This window comes from Cupressus sempervirens, chromosome 10, assembly GCF_028749045.1.
Source record: "Cupressus sempervirens isolate cs-2001-9-10 chromosome 10, ASM2874904v1, whole genome shotgun sequence".
Classification (NCBI taxonomy): Eukaryota; Viridiplantae; Streptophyta; class Pinopsida; order Cupressales; family Cupressaceae; genus Cupressus; species Cupressus sempervirens.
Window position 1 is genome coordinate 394,958,696 of NC_143127.1, and position 19,807 is coordinate 394,978,502.

General features: G+C 31.3%; 2 protein-coding genes across 2 annotated transcripts; both read right to left on the reverse strand.

Annotated features, from left to right (window-relative positions):
• Nucleotides 1–15,792: 15,792 nt before the first annotated feature.
• On the reverse strand, nucleotides 15,793–16,748 carry LOC149534336 (protein DMR6-LIKE OXYGENASE 2-like). The gene is made up of 2 exons (XM_089804968.1): nucleotides 16,431–16,748; nucleotides 15,793–16,105 (listed from the first exon to the last, which is right to left on the reverse strand). The coding sequence occupies exons 1-2, from the start codon at nucleotides 16,623–16,625 to the stop codon at nucleotides 15,851–15,853; spliced, it is 450 nt and encodes a 149-aa protein (XP_089661094.1). The 5' UTR covers nucleotides 16,626–16,748; the 3' UTR covers nucleotides 15,793–15,850.
• A 244-nt stretch (nucleotides 16,749–16,992) lies between these two features.
• Nucleotides 16,993–18,280, reverse strand: LOC149534337 (protein DMR6-LIKE OXYGENASE 2-like). The gene is made up of 2 exons (XM_089806009.1): nucleotides 18,044–18,280; nucleotides 16,993–17,211 (listed from the first exon to the last, which is right to left on the reverse strand). Exons 1-2 carry the CDS (start codon nucleotides 18,278–18,280, stop codon nucleotides 16,993–16,995), a joined length of 456 nt encoding a protein of 151 aa, XP_089662135.1.
• Between the last annotated feature and the right edge of the window lie 1,527 nt (nucleotides 18,281–19,807).

The following is a 19,807-nucleotide window of genomic DNA, read 5'->3' on the forward strand; positions in this document are numbered from 1 at the left end:
CCCTATGACCCCCTTTGACCCATATGAACGATTGGAATATGTCCCTAGGGGTCCTAGGACCCCTAGGGATATATGTCGTCGTTTAATGGATCAAAGAGGGTCATAGGTCACCCTATGACCCCCTTTGACCCATATTACCCATTCGAATATGTCCCTAGAGGTCCTAGGACCCCTAGGGACATATGTCATCATTTAATGGGTCAAAGGGGGTCATAGGTCACCCTATGACCCCCTTTGACCGATATGAACGATTCGGCTATGTCCCTGTGTGTCCTAGGGACATATGTCATCATTTAATGGGTCAAAGGGACCCCCTTTGACCCATTAAAGGACGACATATGTCCCTAGGGGTCCTAGGACCCCTAGAGACATATATCGTCGTTAAATGGGTCAAAGAGGGTTATAGGTCACCCTATGACCCCCTTTGACTCTTATATATTAATAATATACATATATATTAATAATATACATATCAATATAATAATATATATATATACATATACATATTACATTATTATGTTTAATGAAAATATTACGTTATTATATAAATATATTAATAACATACATAGTAATATAATAATATTTATAATATATATTATATTTAATAAAAATATTACGTTGTTATATAAATATTATATTATTATACATATTAATATAATAATATATAATACATATTAAATTTAATTAAAATATTACGTTATTGTATATATTAATAACATACATATTAATATAATAATATATAATACGTATTTTATATATATATAAATTACGTTATTATATTTAGTAAAAATAATAATAATATATATTATATTTATAGATTGTAATAAGATTAACATAAGATATTATTATATATTACTAGATTATATCTTGTATGTTTACATTACGTTATTATATATATATATAATATATTAAAATATGCCTTTACATATTAATATAAGTGAAATAATTTAAAAATAAAAAACTAGAACGTTTAAATCGAATTTTCCTCCAAAATTTGAAGATTTTTGGAATTTGACTACCGAGCCATATCGGATATCCGATGTCAAATCGGATATCCGATGTCAAATCGGATATCCGATGTCAAATCGGATATCCGATTTGAAATCGGATATCCGATTTTGAATCAGATATCCGATTAGGCTTGGTATTTACCAAGCCTGCCCGGTCAACCCCAAAGACGTGTTTATAGAGAGTTTTAGTGATACTCAAACTTCGGGTAGCCGTCTGACAATGTTATTTTGATCGAAATTGAATGAAACGAAATGAGTTTTTTAATATCGCTCTCTAGATTCAATCAATATAATTTCTGTCAAATTCTGAGTTCGATAAGTATTTATTAGTTAATTATCAATGAAGATTATTGTAAAGTGCTAATTGACATACTGAATGAAAAATAGTTATAACTTTCAAACGGTATAACATTTTTTAAATCTAAAAGTTGCGTCACATTCTATACTTCGCCTAGTATAAGAAAAAAACAAAAAAAGAAAAATTTGATCAAATTTTCTATTAGTTAGGGTGGTCAAACACGGGACTTTTTTTAATCCAAAAAAGTTTTGGTAGAAAATTCATATTTAATTATTTATTTGGAATAAAAATATCAAAAAATATGTGTCACATCCGGGCATGAGTCTAGTTTTCATATCTATAATTATATTAGAAAAATATTATGATTTGATTTTGATTAAGGTGGTCAGACATACACTTACTTTTTATTTTCGCCCTGAAATTTTCTTAGTACTGCATTAAAATTCAAACTTTTGACCAATCAATTACTTTTTTCTCCTGATAAGGCCTAGTAGTTTAGAAACTAAATTCAATTTTCTACAAATTATTTTCTTACAACTTTTTGATATAAAGTCTATAACCACTTCAAAATTATGTGTCAAGTTGACATAAACCTGATTTGCTGATTTTTCACTGCCACTTAAGGCCATAGTTTGGTACACCATGATCTTGCACATACCCTATACAAGAACCCCACCAATAAAATTTTGGTCCTTATAATTAATTTATGAATTCTAATAAGAACTCACTTGAACACTATTCATTGTTTATTTAAGATGATTTGTATCATTGTCATGTGATTATTATGTTGACTATTTTAAAAAGTTTGTGTATTCCTTGTTAATTGTTTCAAATATTTAATATTATGTTTATAAGTAATATCAAGTTATCACAAAAAATTAACTAAATAATAATGAATCAAAATATGAAAAGAAAAGATTTGCAAATTATGAACAATATTAAAAACCATAAATGTCTATGTTGGAGCTACAATTTTTTTATTAAAAAAACAATGAATAAGAACTCAACTACCATAGAATTATTATGAGTGTTGGTGTACTAAGTTATTCATCTAGTTACACTTTACTTAATCTTGTTTAGGATAATTAATAACTTTGTAGTTATAATTTGAGTAATAGTTTGCACATTTAGTTGTACTTGGTGTAGGATAAGGTTCACTTTAGATGGTGATACTAATTATCACTTTCTATTTTATTTATTGCCTCCACCTTTAGTGCACTTACCATATTATCACCCTCCTCATATCATAGACTTTATTGCACAATGGTAAATGATTCCCCTTTTATGTACATATGTTTCCAGTTTGCATGGGTTAATAATTTATCCCCTTCTTATCATAGTTTCTTATTTCCTTTTTTGTACAAAGAAACACATCTAAATTATATATGATGAATTCATTTGATTAAATTTTTGTATCATAGATGAGGATAATTTATTTTTACCCATTTTTCTCTCTTGTGTATTTAATATAATTGATTAGCCCCTAGATTTATGGTTTATTAGTGTATCAAAATTCATCAAAGAAAAAACCTAGATTTATATATATAAAAATATTGGCTACAAACTATCCTACACAAAGTAATCAAATTTTTTGTTTGGGAGTTTTTAATCTCGTCAAATTTACAATGTCATAAAGTAACCATTATGGCACATTTGGATATTATAATTTTATAAATTGAGGTGTGTGGCATTAGCATATTTGAGATCATGGAAATGTTATAACTAATAGAAGTATTGATAATGTGGTTATTGAAAAGTGATTGAAATTGAGTTTAACTTATATGAATTAGCCACTACATGAGAGGAGCCAAAAAATGGATACCCTAATTTATAGGGTCCATGTGGGTTTCCACATGGACTGATGAACCCTTTTTAGTCACCTACATAAATTGGTGAGTTGGAAAACCCAAATAAATATTTTTTCCCAAGATGTATTTATCCTTCACATGTTTAATTCCTATTTGTCCAAGGTATTTTTGTTGTGGTATTTTGGTTCCTTGATTGGGACATGGTTATTATAAATTGAGTGAATTTTAGTTTAACTTTTTATGAATTAGCCACTAGGGGATAGGAATCAGTATATGTAAATCCTAAATTTGAGGGTCCAGGTGGATCACCACATGGACCTAGGACCCCTTTCTATTCATCTATATAAAGTGAGGAGTTGACAAACCCAAATCAATATTATCCCCATAATGTATTAATTTTCTATTATTTCACACACATTTGTCCACAGTGTCTTTGTTATAGAATTTTAGTGCCTTAATTGAGATGTGTGTGAGGCCCACTATAAAATGAAAGTATTTACTATCTAAATTGGTTGTGTTAATGTATGGTATTATGCAACATGGTCCCCCAATGCACCACCATTACTTCCTATGTCCACCTTCCATTGCAACATGTAGTTGCATTTACCATGTATTAAACTACCTTACATTTAGTGAAGGGATGCCTATTTTCTTTTGAAATAAATTCAATATATCTAGATCCTATTGGATACATTCATGCCTCAATCATGTCTATCCTTCCCATACTAGAGTCTCAAATTATTTTGGAGCTAGAACATGCTTTATGTGAAACTCTACAAGTTCACCATGTAGCAATTATGTGTTTGATTATAGACTAGCTACACCATAATTTTTGAAGCTAAAAATTGATATTTTTGCATTCTTTCCATTTTATTGGATTTTCTATACTAAATTATTATAAATATAGAGAATTTTCTTCCTTGCATTTTTTATTTTGTAGATATTCACCTTGTTTGCATCTGAGATGGATAGGTTGTTGAGATTGTTCACATGTGAACCCTTGGGTTGTTTTGTTGGAAGGGGCTATGGGAGTGCTTTCCTAATCTCAACTTTTGTGGAGGTGCAAAACTATCCTTACCAAGGATATTGAAGAACTTTTGAGGAAATAAATTTTGGATTTTGTTATTGTTTCTTGTAGTCTTTCTAATGATAATCTTGTATTTTTTATTTTGTAGATATTCACCTTGTTTGCATCTGAGATGGATAGGTTGTTCTTTTGTTTTTTTGGAAGGGGTATGGGAGCACTTTCGCCATGTCAAATTTTGTGGAGGTGTAAAACTATCCTTACCAAGGATATTGAAGACATTTTGGGGAAATAAATTTTGGATTTTATTATTGTTTTGTGTAGTCTTTCTAACGATAACCTCTATTGTTTATTTTGGGCATTGTTTTAGTATTTATTACATTTTGTTTGAGTGTTTGTTTTTGGGAATACACATTATGGTGTTTATCAATAGTTATAATCCTAAAAAATATATAATCATACTCATTTCTTTCTGGCTTCCCTGACATGTTCATAGTGAAGAGAATTTTTAATGTTTTTGATGTCTCAATCATCATTGTCCATCTTTTGGCTACTATTATGATTATGAATATCATTGCTTTTGTTAAGGGATTCTAAATTCTTTTCAATATATCTATTTTAGAGTTTTAATTTATTATTATTAAGGGTTTTAACTTTCATTTTCAATGTTAGGGACTAAGGCTTCCAATTTTAGTGTCCATGGGTAAGATGTATTTCAATTATCACTGGTCCTATTTAGAGATTCTAATTTTTATTTTATTTTTAAATCTATTTTAGGGTTTCAATTTTACTTTTAAAGGTGTTTACCTTCATTTCCAATATTAAGGATTAAACTAGGATCCAATTTTAAAGTTGATCTTTTTTCAATGTCATTCTAGATTAAAAATTTGTAAATTATATTTAATATATAACATGACCAAGAAAAAATTCTAGTTAGATATGATACATTGAATCCTTCACTAAGTACAATAAATTTTATAGATAATGAAATGTTTTCACTTTATTAATTGATAGAATGGTAAAAACCAACAAAAATAGGTTTCAATTTGGCTATCAATTGTTTCCACTTTATTTTCATTCTATTTTTTGTCAATTGTTAAGGGAATCCACTTTCATTTCCAATTTTAAGATTTTTTTTTTCTAATTTTAGTGTTTATGGGATTTCAATTTCACTACTAATGCTAAGGGATTTCAAATTCTTTTCAATTTATCTATCTTAGGGTTCCAATTTTATTGTTAAGGGTTTTCAACTTCATTTGCAATGTTAGGTTTTAAGGGTTTAATAATTTATGTATTTTATGGCTTCCAATTCTACTGTCGATGCTTTGTTCATTATTTTTAATATATCTTGTATAGTATTTCAATTTTAGTGTTAAGGGTTCACACACACATTTCCAATGTTAGGGTTTACAAGTTCCAACTTCAATGTTTATGGACTTTTAATGCCACTACTAATAAGGAATTACAAATTCATTTCAGTTTATTTCTTTCAAAGTTTCAATTTTACTATTAAGGGTTTTTACTTTTGTTTTCAATGTTAGGGATTAATGGGTCCAATTTTAGTTTTAACGACTTTCAATATTGCTAGGAATTGAAAATTGTGTGTGTGTGTGTGTGTGTGTGTGTGTGTGTGTGTGTGTGTGTGTGTGTGTGTGTGTGTGTGTGTGTGTGTGTGTGTGTGTGTGTGTGTGTGTGTGTGTGTGTAGATATATATGTCTACATTGTTGGCATTAAGTTATGTTTCTCATTAATGACAACACTTATTCATAATTCTATATGGTTACCAAGTTCATCACTCAGTCTGTAGTGTTTACCAAGCATTCAATGGTTGCCAAGTAAGTTCAGTAGTTAAGTAGTTCATACCAAGCATTCCAAAAGCTACCAAGTTAAAATAGATAGTGTGTAGTCTAGCAATTATCACCAAGCAGTTAATGGTTACCGAGCTTTGTATTATTTACCAAGTCATCAGTTACTATGATGTGAAGCCAGTATCTACTGAGTGGTGGAATAAGCATTATTTATTGAGTGCAAGCAAGGTAAATATAGTATTAAGTTTCCACCGAGTTACACTATATCTACCGAGTCTCTAGTGTTCACCGATTTTTAAGCTACATTGTGTGATTAGTATGGACCAAGCTTATTTTCTACCAAAGGCATGATGATGTCGAGTAATGTAGTGGATGCCAAGTATCTGTAGGTCACCAAGTTAGCTATTTAGAACTCAATTTTTTACATTTGGGCCGACTTAGTAATATTTGTGTTAAGTTATGTTTTGGCCAACCTTGAAAATATGAAAATTGGAATGGTATATATCTAATGCATTATATCATACCTAATGCATATGTGTGTGTATGATGAAGTTGTGTTTAGAGAAGAGTGAATGTGAACCAACAGTAGAGCAGAGTATTCAACAAGGTCTATAAGGACCAATCAAGTTACATATATCACAAGAGGTGATCAAACTTTCAAGGATCTAATTAGTATTCAAGTTGTAAGTCAAATCTACCATTTCATCCTAATAGGTGAATCAGATTCAAATCCTTTAATAGAGTAGACTTAACAGTCTTTCTTTAAATCTCTTAACATAGTGCATACTTCATCGTATGTTTGTAAAACCTCTAACAAGGTGGACCTAGAAATCCTAATTGATCCTAATAGGGCACATCATTAGAAGTGATAATTGTAAGCCTTGGCAAGCCAACTTTATACTGTAGCATTGAAGTTTTGCGGGTATCATCCCCACCCCAGTTTTACTTTCTATTTGGAAGGTTTTTGGGTCACCAAATATTGTGTTCATGTGCTATGAATGTTTATCTTTCAGTTTCTCATGCATGCAGTAGTTTAGATGATTAAATTGTGAATGGATTATGTTGATTAAGTGTTGAATTTGATTTTAAAAAAATTGAGGTTACTGATTCACCCCTCCCCTCTCAATAACCTAGCTAGTCTTGATTATTTCCAAAAATTGGTATCAGAGCTTTGTGGTTCTTAGGATAAAGTTTGACAGCTTGAGAAAAGTTCAAGGATAATGGAGATATTTACACTTCACAAAGCTATTGACAATGAGAAGCTAGATCTTGAGATGGCCATAGCTAAACTCAAGGAAGCAAAAGAGCATCTTTCCTAATCCCTAAAAAGAAGGAAGGAACTTGCAAAATAAATGAATGAACACCAATATGTTGAAGAAAATATTAGAGATCTTTTCCCTTCAAGTAGTTCAGATGAAGCTAATGAGGCAATCAAAGAACTCCTAGAAAAGAATGGCTCCTTGCAAGAAGAGGTAAGAAAATTGAAAACAGAATAATAAATTCAGTCAATAAGAATGTGTGAAATCTTGGAACAAAGGAATCAGGAAATTAAAGACTTGGAGGCAATGAACAATGAAGCTCAAAATCAATCCCTTTAGCAAGAAAGTCTAATCAATAAGCTCTCCAATACAAATGAGGAAATCATGAATCTGAGATTTGAAAATGAAAGGTTAAGAAATGATATAATCACTGAAAGACAAATCAATGAAAGATTGAAAACTGATCTGAATTCTGAAAAGAAACTCAATGAAAGAATAATGAAATCCCAGGGAGATATGGATCAATTGAATCAACAAAGTAAGTAGAATCTTTATAGGCAAAAGGGTAAAGTAGGACTTGGATACAAAGAAGAAGGTGAATCTTCCAAACAAGGCACTCAAAGGAATCAAAGACCTACTTGCAATCATTTTGGTAAGATAGGTCATACATCAAACAAATTTTGGAGCAATGGAAAGGAAACATTCAATGGAAAATGCTATAATTGCAGTCAACATGGTCATAAAGCTAATGAATGCAAGGACAAACCAAAGTTTTAAGGTAAATGTCACAATTGCAAGAAACAAAGACACAAGGCATCTAAATGCAGATCTAAACCATTCAATCTAGTTGAACAACTTGTAAAAGGAATATTTGGTTGGGACTATAATACTTGGTGTAGATTTCATTACTGTGGAGAATATGGACACATTGGCATAAACTATACAAGGCATCACTTGAGAAAGAAGGATACAACAATAAGATGTTATATATGCACTAAACTTGGTCATATAGCTAAGAATTGCATGAATATAGGAAAGGTTGAAGATGAAAAGAAAGCTAAAGTTGATAACATCAGGAAGTAGATGAGATAGCAATGGATTCCCAAATCTACCAAACAAGCCAATTCAAATGATGGTCATGTCACTCAAGAAGTGCGTGACTCTAGCATTTCCAATTACATTCTTAAAGGAAGAATTGGAACTGTATCTTCAAGCCATATCTTAAGCAATTCCAATAAATGAAAACAAAAGATCCAAATCCATATTGTAGATATAAAGGGATCACAGAAGTTTAACATCAGTTTTCACTAAATGAGGCTAGATCATACTGAGCGAGGTCGGGAGTAACAAGTTTTCTTTGGTTTTCAAGTGACAAGGTTCTACCAAGTTATCTAGACAGATAGTGGATGACAGCCTGTCAAGCACTATATCATTATGGCTCTCTTTGTATCGAGCATTAATGGAAGGTTTTCATCAAAAAGGCAAAATTTTGACTTCATTTTCACCACAAATTCAGTCTATCAAGAGAAAAGTGATTTTTAGAGCATCCAGGAATATTCAAGTGTAATTTGCAGTGAAGTTTTCAAAGGATATTTTATCTATCTACCGAGTGAACATGGCATCCACCAGAAACAACAGAAAGCTGAAGAAAGGTTCTGAGATTTTGGTGCATGGTGTTGAGTGGAAGGCTTTGAACTTCAAGCTAGTACAAGCAATTGCGGAATCACTTGACCCTGATGGAGCTTAGTCTCAAATTTTGCCAAAGGGACTTCTCATAAATGACATTTTTACTCATTTTAAATGTGCTATGTAAGAAATTGGAAACCTAGAAATGGACAGTGCCCTAGCTGAATTATGTGTGGATGGAACCCTAAAACCCGACCATAAAAATTTAGAGAAAGGTTTGACCCACATTCTGCACCTACCAAGGAACTTCCAAATTAAGTGGATTAGGTATATTTTGAGCCAAGTGCACAATGGTCAGTTGTGGTTAGAGTTGCCCATCCTAATAACAAAGAAGATGATTCACAGAATCATGGGTCTCCCCATGCTTAACAAGGTTGAGGTTACCAAAACCCTAGGTCAAGATAAGCTACAGAAGAAAACCCTAGCCGAGTGGGATGGTAGAGGACTAAAGATTAGCAATGTATCTAACATGAAACTTAAGTTTGGTATTCATATCATTGCCCATAAGGTATATAGATCCAATAGATTGAATAGTGTGTTATGTGAGACTGTGGACTTAGCTTACAAAGTTGTGAAGAAAAATTTGGAGTATGATTTGGTAGATTTGATCTTGAAACAACTTAAAAAGAACATGGAAAGCATAAGGATGTACATCAAAGAATAATCCATGCAAATTTGGTTCTTTGTTAACTTGTTTTTTCTTTTATGTACAAAATTTTTTCCCATGAAAAGGATTAGTGGTATGGAGAAAGGATACCCTAGTTTTGTACCAAATCAATGAGTTTATTGCAAAAATGGGTGAAATTTTTTATAGTATTATGGACAACTATTTGGAAGCTTTCAAGGATAAAATGAACAATAGATTTTGGATTCCACCTAAACTAGTTGAAGACTACAAGGATGATGTTTGTTTCATGGTGATTGTGACACGATATATATTTAAGTAGTTAGGCCTAGAATTGTATGGGTGAAACCTCTTCCTTATGAGATTAATATTGATGAAACCAAGGAGATAATTGAAGCCCTGGTGAATGAGCCAGTAGATCCAAAGTTACCCATCTTTGGAACATATGATGATTCAAAGGCTAGAATAGAGCTTGAGATCAAGCTACCTTAGGTGGTAAGAAAAGGTAAGAGGAAGATAGCAAAGCTAAAAACTGCAAGTGCTCCTCTTATTCTTACCAAGGGAAAAGGAGAAGATGAGAAAGAATTTGAGCATGAAGATGAAAAATCTGAAAAGGAGGAAGAACCTATAAGAAAGAAAGGAAAGGTGATTATCACCAAGTTCCCCAAGGCCTCCACAGTTGTGTTCACAAGAAGATCCAGGAAGTAAGGAGATAGTGAAGTTGTGCTTATTAAGCCTCCTCCCTCTTTTTAAGAAAGCCTCAATCAATTAAGAGTAGGTGTTGGAATCAATAACTTCAAAGCACTTAAATATGAAACCAGAACTCTAGCAGAACAAAAGGAGGTTGAAGATATAATCATTCACAAGTTAGGAAGATGGAAATTCTCTCCTAATCAGTTTGCTTCACAAATCCCTATAGTCTTGTTAGACAAAGTCAAGGTTAGATGGGAAGCAGCTATGCAGACAACAAAAAATATATTTGAGAAAACTTTGAGAAAGTTGCTACCAAATCTTACTAATGCTGAGGTTAAGGAAGAAATGAAGAAAAATGAAAAGAAGATGATGATTAGATTTCATACTTGTTTAATTTTGGTGAAGCAAGTTGAGCATGTAGTCAAGGATGCTACATCTATGTGGGATAACATTTATGATTTGCATAAACCTAGTGAGGATCTAGTTGAAGTAAATGATGATGATGATGATGATAGTGACAATCAAGGAGATAATACACCATGTGTCACTTTTGATGCTAAGGACTATCAGGCATTGAAGGATGGTGAATAAGAGAAAGAGGAAGAAGCTGATGAGGAAGATAAGGAAGGAGATGAAGAGAATGATCCAGTGAGGATAGCTACACAAGTTATAGCCTCCCTTCCTCACTCTCCACCAAGTTATTGCAACCATCACAGATACATCATCTACTCAATCACTATTTGCTCTCTCTCAACTCCAAGCATCACTAATGGAAGTGTCTACCACTTCATCCAATGAGCTGCAGACTTCTTCTTCTTCAGCACTCAAGTCAAGAACATCAGCATTGAGTACAAGTTCTACAATTTTGTCAACTTCAATTTTGCATGCTCCTATAAGTAGTTCATTTGTAAATACTTCTATCAGTGCTCCTATTGTATGTACTTCAGTTAGTGTTCCACCTATTATTACTTCAATTTTGGGTAGCACCTTAGTTTTGGATTCTGTTAGCACTCCTATCAATATTCCTTTAGTAGGCCCTATTCAAGTTATAAAAGAAAACGCTACTATTTCTACAATTGTTTTTTATTCTAAGTCCAAGGCAGTAATGTCAAAAGTAGAACCAAGGACACCCCTAAAACTTCTACTTACTAGAAAAGAAATTGATGAAGATATAGACTTGGACAAAGAGATTTTAATTCCTAAGTTGGATCTTGATAATGTTATTGTGGAACAAATGAGATTGGTTAGCCAACTTCTAGAACAGAAGGCTAGACAGAAGTACCTTAGAGAGGAAAGGGATAGAGAGTTCAAAACCATTGAGAGTGCAAAGAATATTTTGACAGAGGCTATAGGAGTGGATGTTGATTCATCTCAACATATTTTATTACAATTGGAGGAAGCAATGAATAAATTCAATAAGGAAACAACTGGTCAAGAAAAGTTGTTAGAAAAAGCTGAGAACAAGTTTGACAATAAGGTGCTTGAGCACATTGATATTCATTAGGTAGAGCTTTACTCAATTTTGAGAAATCTTGAAAATTCTTTTACCAATGTAACATCTCTTTTTGCCAAACTTTGTGGTATTACTGAGTACACTAAAGAAATAAAGGGAAAACTGAATAAAATTGATGAGGATTTGAAGGTCAGTGCTAAAAAGCTGCAGCTTGACCCTAGTTCAAGCGCTATACATCACATAAAGGTCAAATTTTTGTTAGATATGTAGGCAGAATTGTTAGGAGAGGAAGCAAGGATCGGGTCTACATTAATAGACATCCAAAACATGATCTTGCCAATCATGGACACAATGCAAAAACATATTGCATATTCAAAAACATTGATCCATGATAGAAATTTTTCTATTAAGGACCATATGATTGAACTTTCAGTAGAAGTTCAAGTGGCACTTCACACCTACAAAATTTTGCAAGAAAACTGGGATAAGACATTAGCTCTTATTCTCAAGGTACACTCTAAGTTTCTCTCACATTTTAGTGTCTTTGTATAAGTATGATGTGAATAAATGTCTGGCATTATTGTCAAAAAGGGGGAGAGAAAGAGATATTTGTGGAGAAACATATGTACAATACATAATAATAAAGAGAGACTTGTATATACAGTATGGTACTAGTCCTTATATAATATGTACACTATATGGGGGAGATATGTACAAATGTATATATAGTAGAATTACAAAGACAAATTTTGAAAAAAAAAAAATTTAAAATCAGCATGACACTATACATATATTTTTGCTAATAATTGTTTTTGTCACTAATGCCAAAGGGGGAGATTGTTGGCATTAAGTTATGTTTGTCATTAGTGACAACACTTATTCATAATTTTGTATGGTTATTCTTAAAAGCTTTAGCCTTAGCCCAATGACCTACTATCTTTTAGTGGAAGTAAAAAGTGGAATAGATTCAAATTAAATAGCTCTTGAGCACAACCTCCTAATTTAGAGTTAATATGGACTCCCATAGGTGTGTTTTATTTCTTCTTAACATTGGCACAAATGTGAGAATACACAAGATTTCTTTTAGAAGTAGTTATGGTACCCATAGAGACAAGCTTTCTTAAATAGGTTTCCATCCCTAAAAGGTTCCTTCCTCCCAAATTTTAAGGTGAAGACCCAATAACCTAACCCAAACTAGAGAAGCATCACTCACCCAATCTTTAGCATGACACTTTGGTTCCCACTCTTTTAGGGAAAGAGTGAAACAACCCAACATCTATATTCTTCTAAAAACAACATCATCTAAACCCTCTTCACGTGTAAAGGAAAAAGAAAAATCCTTTAGCCATGAAAACAACATCAACCTTGCCCTTATTCCATTTTCTATTTGTCCATAAACAATTTTTTAATGTTTAGATAAGGATGAACAAATTTTCCAATAACAAAATAATTCTTTGAATAAATTCCCTTATCCATAATACAATATGAACTAAAATAGAGAAGGATCCTTAAGTGAGATTCACATAATGAAAAATTGGAGAAAATGTTTTATCTTTAAGTTGAGCTCCAAAGAGTTCCAATCACTTCCAATTTTGTCAACATGACGAGAACCCTCCGGAGAAGGAGTAATATTAGTGGGGCTCTGCCACACCAATTCCAAAACCACCAGGGAAGAAAGTGAAACCTTTGTAACCAAAAGGGGGATAATATGGCATCCACTACCTTGATGGAATTTTATTTATTTGTAGTAGGGTCAAAATCTCTCCTCATCATCACCAACACTTACACAAGGACCCCTACCTTCATCCATGTAGATTATAGATATTTAGGCCTTTGAAAATTTTGATCAACCAACAGTAATGGAAAGACCAGTCAATGCCTCCTCTATTACTTATGTTATAATAACATGACATGTGTTATTGATAGGAAAATTCCTAATTTTCAATTGGGAAAAATAAATGGCAATGAGTATGTGCATTTTTAATTGAACCCCCACAAAATTATTGTAAAAATAATCACTTCAAAAAAAAGATAGTGGTCATTAGCCCCTTCCCTTTGTGACTCAATTCTATAAATTTTCTTGTCCAACATAACATAATCCAATTCAAAAGAAAGAAAAAAGTTGGATTCAAAATTTTATCATTGTATCTTTATGAGATATTATAATGCAACTCATTTATTGAAATTTATAATCCTAATACTAAGCAATACAAATTCAACAATAATTTAAGTTCGACTTGAAGTAAATATTCTTCAAAAAAATATTAAATCAAATTTCTAAAAAAAGTATTATTATAAATCAGATTGTTTATATTATTTTGTTATGTCCAATTGAATTTGAAAGAAATAATGATATTATAAATGAAAATATAAAAGTAATTATAAAACCAATATATAAATTTTATTAAAAATAACAAAATGAAAATATATGATTGATTTCGAATGAATTTACAAGATAAGATATCTACAAAACATAGAAAATAATATTAATTGTCAACATAGTAAAGAAAATATATGGAATAGAATGACTTTTTTTAAGGGCTCTCAAGCCAAAGTCTAATATGAATTTAAAATGAAAATATATGATTGATTTCAAATGAATTTATTAAGCTGAGAGGCTTTCTACAGTCGCAACAATCTTCAATGTAAACATTTTCCATTTTGAAAAAAAATTGACATTCATTTACAGTCAGAAAAAAAAAATAGAAATAGACTAAATATAATTAAAATTGTGAAAATTACAAAGAGGAAATGGAAGTGAAAATGAGGCAAATCAAGAGTCTCGATGATGAAAATTATGGGACTATGAAGATAAGCGCCTCGAGAAGGATATCTCTAGGCTTATTTTATATATATATATATATATATATATATATATATATATATATATATATATATATAAGCTAGTAAGATAAGATATCTACAAAACATAAAAAATAATATTAATTGTCAATGTAGCTAAGAAAATTTATGAAATAGATTTTGTTTTTTTTTAAAGGGCTCTCAAATCAAAGTCTAACATGACTTTAAAATGAAAATATATGATTAATTTCAAATGAATTTATAAGATAAGATATCTGCAAAACATAAAAAACATTATTAATTATCAGTGTGTGTGTGTGTGTGTGTGTTTATATATACATACATACATATATATGTACATATATATATAGATACATATATATATGTATATATATATATATACACACATATATATATGTATATATACATACACATATATATATGTATATATATATATATATGTACATATATATGTATATATGTATATATATGTATATATATGTACATGTATATACATATATACATATATATATATATATGTATATATATGTATATACATATATACATATATATATACATATGTATATACATATATACATATATATATACATATGTATATATATGTATATACATGTACATATATATGTAATGTATATACATATATATACATATGTATATATATATGTATATATGTATATACATATGTATATATATATGTATATATGTATATACATATATATATATGTATATATGTATATACATGTACATATATATGTATATATATATATATATAAAAGAAATATATTTTTATAAAAACTCCCAAGCGAAAGTCTAATACGAATTTTTATGAAGAAATCTCTAAGACTATACAACATGAGAAAAATCAACCTCTTACTTTATGTCTTTATCGACAGACGTTTAACAGAGTAAATAATATTATTTTTAAATAAGTTGTATTTTAGACGGGAAAATAAATTTAAGAAAACACAAAAGTATTTACATACATTTACTTTGAATAAGTTTGAAGCACATGTTAGAAGAACAGCCAATCATGTAAATGCAAGCTAGATGCACTTAACATACATGCCTTCATAGATAACATTGTGAAGCCTATATCAATCGAACTTCTATTATCATGTATATCATAGTTCCAACCTATAGCTATCTTACAATGAAAGAGTTAGCTGAACGTGTAACAATTATCATCCATAATCTCATCTAAAGTAATACTTATCTTTTCATGCAGTGGGATCTACTTTCCTTCGTTTAATATGACATATATTTAATTGGATTTCTAGCTTTTCAGTAGAGAATACAACATTATAATTTGTCATAACAATCTTATATTTTATATAAATGTTCACAAACTATTTTAGCCTCCATTTCACTGTATTTCCAAGCGATGGAAATCTGATGAACGTTTTTCTTCAAGAGACCCGCTTAGAATCATCTCCATATATTCTTTATAAACGATTTCTCTATAAGCAAGCTTACAACCATTCAACATGAGAAGCTCAGGAGCAGGCCTGATAATGGTGTCTATAGATGGACCATATATTGTCACTACAGATATCCGATCTGCTCTTCCATTAACGATAGCCCGATGCTCTATGCTCTTGTATTTCCTGTTGCTCAGTACCTGTTCCAAATTTCATCACAGAAAACACCATTCAGAAAGACAAAGAAACCCCTGATGATGATCTAAATAAAGGAAATAGTGAAAAAGTAATATTGTTGATAGCATCATTCAAATTCTACGTGGACTATTATGATCATCCAGTCTGTATCTACAATATTAAAACTTTCACAAGCTTTTTGTTCCTTCGGGACTATTGGGCTCCTCATATGGAGTACTCTACTTAATGCTAATGCATGTTGAGGATGAAATGCCCAATTTGTAAATATCTCTCACCTTATTTGGATCAAGCTAAAAATTCTCAAGGTAAAAATGAGAAATTGATTACCTGGATTACATCGCCGAGATTGATAACAAGAGCATGGGGAATAGGTTTGACTGTGATCCAGCAGTCTTCATGGAGGACCTGTAAACCAATGACATCATCCTGCATCAATGACATTATCCAACCAGGGTTTGTGTGACTGCCTACACCAAGAGTGGACTTGGGCTCTGGACATCTCGGATAGTAATTGCACACCATAGTCTGAGAATACTCTCTAAATGCTTCTTCAATATACTTTTCTGGGAGTCCAAGGCTTTGAGATATTGCACCACAAATCTCGGTACAGAAATTTAAGTTCTATTTCCTACAAAGATGCAATGATTGTCAAGAGTCCTATTCATTCTTCTTCTTATAAGAAATAGTTTCTACTAAACCATTATTCATAAAACATAAATAAACAAATTTCCTTACAAACTTACAATTAATCACAATTAAAAAATTAAGATCAATAAAAAAATAAAATAAAAAAATTGATCACAATTAAAAAATTAAGATCAATAATAAAATAAAATAAATGTATGCTTTAATATAATATTAAATGCCTCTTCCAATGATTGATATATCGTTACTTATATGAGGAGGGATTGCTAGGCGAGAAAGAAATGGCGTCATCCAGAGGATGACAGTTGTAACGAATGAAATCTCTCCAGCTATGAATTTTATCCTTCTGCAAGTTGAAGCTTAATGCATAGCGAAAATTTGACATTGTGTCCAACGTAAAGTACTTCATTTTCTCTTCATCTGGTAACTCAAAAAATTCACGAGCTATTCCATGATTCACCACCTGCAATAACTTTTATTCAATAAATATAGATTTTGACATATATGTTTGTCCGTGATCAGCAATATATCTAGTGTTTTCTATAATGATATTTTCATGTTGTTTTGAATCAGTGTGTCAACTCTGTAAATCTGTGAGGGAAGATTTCAATTGAGACATTATGTCATCCATTTGATTGAATAAAATATTAATGCGTATCAAAGACAATATCTTTTTATTGCTGTAATTCTTTCTTGTTGCTGTTTCTGCTGAATATAAGATTATGATTCATCATTAGAATGAATAAGTATAGGAATATAAGATTATTTTAAGAATGAATAAACAGGCAAAGAGACGTGGATTTAAAATTAGCCAACAAAATAAGAGAATCCACGTTTATGATGACATTTCATAATCAAGAGGAAAAGCAAGCGAAATGAGTTTAGTTCATAATAACTAAACAAAATAAGAAAATTGTATTACTAAATACAATATGATATTTTGATAAAGAAAAATGATTAAACAATCTAATTAAAAAATTTACAGAATCACGTTATAAACTATTGAACAATTCAAAATGAGCAAGAAAATGGACTTAGATTCGAGATGAATAAGTTGGATAAGAGGAAAAAATAAGCAAATGAAAAACATTGAATTCACGATAAATAAACAAGACAGGAAAATTGTATCAAATGAAAAATGAAAAAATCTACCCCAGAAATATGCAAACTATTATAAGTGTGAAGATTTCAAATTTTTTATATTCATGTTGCCCAAAGCTAGCTAATGGCTGTCCAGACATTAGGGCATAAAAATGAATAGAGAAAAGAGAGGAGAAGATGATGAAGTTGTATGCCTGAAAGCAGCCCCATTTATGACAAGCTCGAGCGATGGCCTCCACAAGATTGTGAGAGAGACCAAAAGGACTACTCATATCTACTCCATCGTGGAGATCAATAACTGGTATAGTCTCCTGCTCTTCATCCTCTGAAACATTTGCACGCTCCTGGAGACTTCTTACAAAACGTTGAGGAACTCGATCCAACCCTTTTTCTATCATGCCTTTCACTCCCACACAATTGGCACTCTCCATCTCTTGAACGATTAAGAAGATCAAAACAATGAAGAAATGATATGTTCAGAAGAAAAATCCACATAAATAGATTCTTATATTTGTCGGATACAGAGAGAATAAATAATAAAGTAAACAGTGGTATTCCTCGATGGTGATTGTCTACCAGTCATTTTGACTAATGAATGCACTGGACGGTATAAGGCGTGAAGGTAATGGGCCCAAAGAACATTAATCGTAGGCTCATGTTTTTCGATGGAACCACGTGTCACATTTTTCCCTAGTTAGTGATTCGGGAGAGAGTTTTATATTCTATTATTTTTATTTTTGATGGAGGGTTTAGACCTGCAAGGCAGTCCAGTGAGGCACGAAGGCTTTTTAGAAATCCGATATAGGCCCACTCGTGCCTGAAACCTCTTCAGCTTAGAGACAAGGATATTTTGGATCTTACAAAATATCTCAAATCACTTTGAATAAAGGAGAGGACCCGGTACTTGAACATCCTAACTTCACGCTTATCAAAATCCTACATGGAAATTTCAAATCACTCCCAATTTTCTACAGCAGCTTATTTGGCGAGTCATCTACTTATAAGTAAGCTTTCAAATCCACATCATCAATTATGATGCCACATCAGCTTGCTTTTTGCCAAGTTGTCCAAAACAGCCCAAATAAAAAGTGAGACCATTAGTCGTGCAAAAAGGGTACCCATACTTGCACAGCTGATGTGGCATCACATCATTGGTTACTTTTTAGATCAAAAGGTACATTTTCATTCATTTTTTGGTAATCATCATTGTACTAACAACTTTAAAGTCACAAGTATTGGTGCAAGTTGTCAAAAAAATTGGACATTAAGTTAGTAAGTGTAGGTATAAAGTAAACAATTTCTATCACAACCATTGGAACCCATTCAAGTATTGGGTCCTCTCCCCTAGTTGTTTATTTGTCAAGTTTTTAAAAAAAATTAATCTCAAATTTATCTAGTTAAATACGATACTATCACATGTCTTTTTTGGTCAATGTGACTTATAATTGTACATTAAGTCACATTTATTGGGTTGATGTGACATCACATAAGATATCTCAAATCACTTTGAATAGTTGTTTATTTGTGAAGTCTCATTCTTTAAAAGTTTTGTCTCAAATCTATGTGGTTAAATACGATACCTATCACACATGTCTTTCTTGGTCAATGTGTTCAAAAAGGTCACAACGAGAAGTAAGACCTACAATTGTGCGTTAAGTCACATTTATTGGGTTGTTGATATGACATCATATAATTTGTACAATTTTCAAATTTAATAGAATATTTTTAAGGATATGTATTGAAATGCCAATTTTTGTGCACCACTAGTAAATTGGTTGTATTCAACCATCATCACACTGTAGGACCCATTCTCTTAGTTTATTAAAGTTAAACTTTGCATCAATCACTTTCAACAGCAAAGTCATAGAGGCTTGTCCATCATTAGTTGTCACCTTTGCACAAGCTCAAATGTCTTAATGTTATATGCAAGGTTACACATTCTAAATGTATAATTACCA

Excerpts from the sequence above, each read along its gene's own strand:
- LOC149534336 (XM_089804968.1), bottom strand. The coding sequence starts at position 16,625 with ATGGTGTGCAATTACTATCCGAGATGTCCAGAGCCCAAGTCCACTCTT. Across the intron at positions 16,106-16,430 it reads ATCTCGGCGATGTAATCCAG|GTACTGAGCAACAGGAAATA; the intron begins GTAATCAATTTC and ends AATTTGGAACAG.
- LOC149534337 (XM_089806009.1), bottom strand. The coding sequence starts at position 18,280 with ATGGAGAGTGCCAATTGTGTGGGAGTGAAAGGCATGATAGAAAAAGGG. Across the intron at positions 17,212-18,043 it reads ATAAATGGGGCTGCTTTCAG|GTGGTGAATCATGGAATAGC; the intron begins GCATACAACTTC and ends AAGTTATTGCAG.